Consider the following 2,291-nt stretch of genomic DNA (forward strand, 5'->3'; position numbering starts at 1 on the left):
TCTGACCTCCCTTGTCTCCCTCCGCAGATCATCTCCAAGAAGAACCGCCGCGAGATCTGCAAGTACCTCTTCCAGGGTGAGCTCCTCCCCCACCCCCGCCCATTTTACGCACCGCGCCGGCCGTGGCCAGGATTCAGATGCCATCTCTTTAGTCTTCTTCTATAGGGTTCGATCCATGTGTTGCGTAGGGTTTTAACCATGTTGCCCCATCAGTGTTCTTGGCATCCATTGACCGCAGCGAGTTCGCTCTAATGCGCGGTTGCTGCAAGGTTCGAGCATAGACAATTTGGACACCACTAACATCCTAACTATAGAATCTTATTCATGTCAAGCTGCAATCTGGAAGAATTCTACTGACTATTACAGTAGTCTGAGCATCTTAACTGAATTCCTTGGTGCTAATTTCAACTTTTGATGTGTGCAAGAATGCCACTCCTTTGGACGGACTGAATGATTTTACTGATGAATCTATTGTGATGCGTGTGCAGAGGGAGTCTTGTACGCCAAGAAGGACTACAACCTGGCCAAGCACCCCCAGGTCGATGCCTTGAACCTCGAGGTCATCAAGCTCATGCAGAGCTTCAAGTCCAAGGAGTACGTCAGGGAGACCTTCTCGTGGCAGCACTACTACTGGTACCTGACCAACGACGACATTGAGTTCCTCCGCACCTTCCTCAACCTGCCGTCTGAGATCGTGCCCAACACCCTCAAGAAGTCCGCCAAGCCCCCGTCCCGCCCCTTCGGCTCTAGACCACCGGGTGACCGCCCCAGGTGAGCTAAATATGTCCATCATTCTGTCTGTCTGTTTTGGGCATAAGGGTTGCTGTTGATGTTGAGAATATAACCTCATTGATCATCTAGCTATGCACTAGATTTTTAGTTCGACAAGTACCAAACCAACAACCTAACTACCGGCTTCGCTTAGTAGGATCTGTAGGTAACTGCGGCACACACACACACACACCCACACTAATGTTGTATTGCTATTGCATAATGTGCTTTTGCAACTGTGTGCAATGAGTTTACGGGTCTCCTTTGACTGCAGAAGCTGAATATCACTCCCTCTGTTAATAAATAAGTGATGTGGTTTTAGTTCACTTATTTATGACCGGAGGTAATACTTTGTAGAATCATTGTTCAACCTCTTTGTTTATGTGGGGTTCTTATTCATTTGATTTCGTCTTCCTGACAGGCATCTTTCGTACGTTGAACAACAATACGGCAATTGTGCACATCTCGTCTGGTTGTCTGAAGGAATGGGGCAGTGTTGCATGCAGGCGCAGGAGAATAAGCCACGGGTGAGGAAGACTAAGGAGGAGCGGAGGGAGATGGTCGAGTCCTTCGTCGACACTTACTTCCCCATATCTTTCCCCTCTCGCCTTAGTTATAGTTTTGAATTTTGTGTGTGTAGCCACATATAGTCTAACTAACATGCTCATTCTTCTGATTGTTGGTGGTTTGTTTTGCAACCATTTGCAGAAAGTTTGCATTGCAAGCCTACTTCTCTAGCGCAATGTTTCTTAAAATCATGATGGAACCTATATGTTCTATGATTTTGATGTTTTTTTGCGGCGTGATCTAGACTACGATTTTATCCACTGTTCTTATTTTTGCAATTTGTTCTATATGATTGGAATGCAATGTTGAGAAAGTGTGTCTTCCTCTTGAGCATCGTTTTGAGCAAATGTTTTATATAGAAGTTGCTGCCGCGGGTTCAATTTGTTCCGATTTGGCTGGGTATGAGTCCCCTTGTTGCAAGGTGAAGACTTGTCTCTCCCTTTGTTTGTTTCGCTCTAGCCACCATCAAGTGTTTAATTGGAGAATACGCGAGGAGAATATGTCATGTATTTCATTAGACAAATAATATTGCCTGTATTTGCATGCTTCCAGGAATGTGTCAAATACTTGTTATGTACATGTAGTGGCACGAGAGTCAAGATTTACTAGTGCTTGCCTCCTTGTGTTATCTGGATGCATTGCTTAATCTACTTTTCTTGTTATATACGTAAGCTCCAAGCCTGATGTGCTAACATGGATAACAATGAACCATCATGTGAAGGGCTAAAATCATCTCAATGGCACAGAACATTAGTTGGTTATCTTATAGCTCAAATGCATTAACAGTGAATAATTTCTATTTTTTGATAGTAAACATTGGGTGACATGGCAAACAAAATTTCCTGCAGCTTACTGATTGTTAAATCACTAAACATCTTATATGAAGCAACACTTATCTTGCAGACATCTAATATGCAATTCTAATAATATGTGAAATACTGATTTTATTTTTT

General features: G+C 43.4%; 1 protein-coding gene across 1 annotated transcript; it reads left to right on the plus strand.

The window, feature by feature from the left end:
* LOC125533016 (small ribosomal subunit protein eS10z-like) lies at positions 1-775 on the plus strand (the record flags this gene model as incomplete). Its single annotated transcript, XM_048696825.2, has 2 exons — positions 1-76; positions 489-775. Coding segments are annotated over 2 exons (363 nt in total), but the record flags the coding sequence as incomplete, so codon positions are not given.
* Between the last annotated feature and the right edge of the window lie 1,516 nt (positions 776-2,291).

The sequence above is a fragment of the Triticum urartu genome, chromosome 1A (assembly GCF_056163025.1).
Source record: "Triticum urartu cultivar PI428250 chromosome 1A, HENAU_Tu73, whole genome shotgun sequence".
NCBI classification, from domain to species: Eukaryota; Viridiplantae; Streptophyta; class Magnoliopsida; order Poales; family Poaceae; genus Triticum; species Triticum urartu.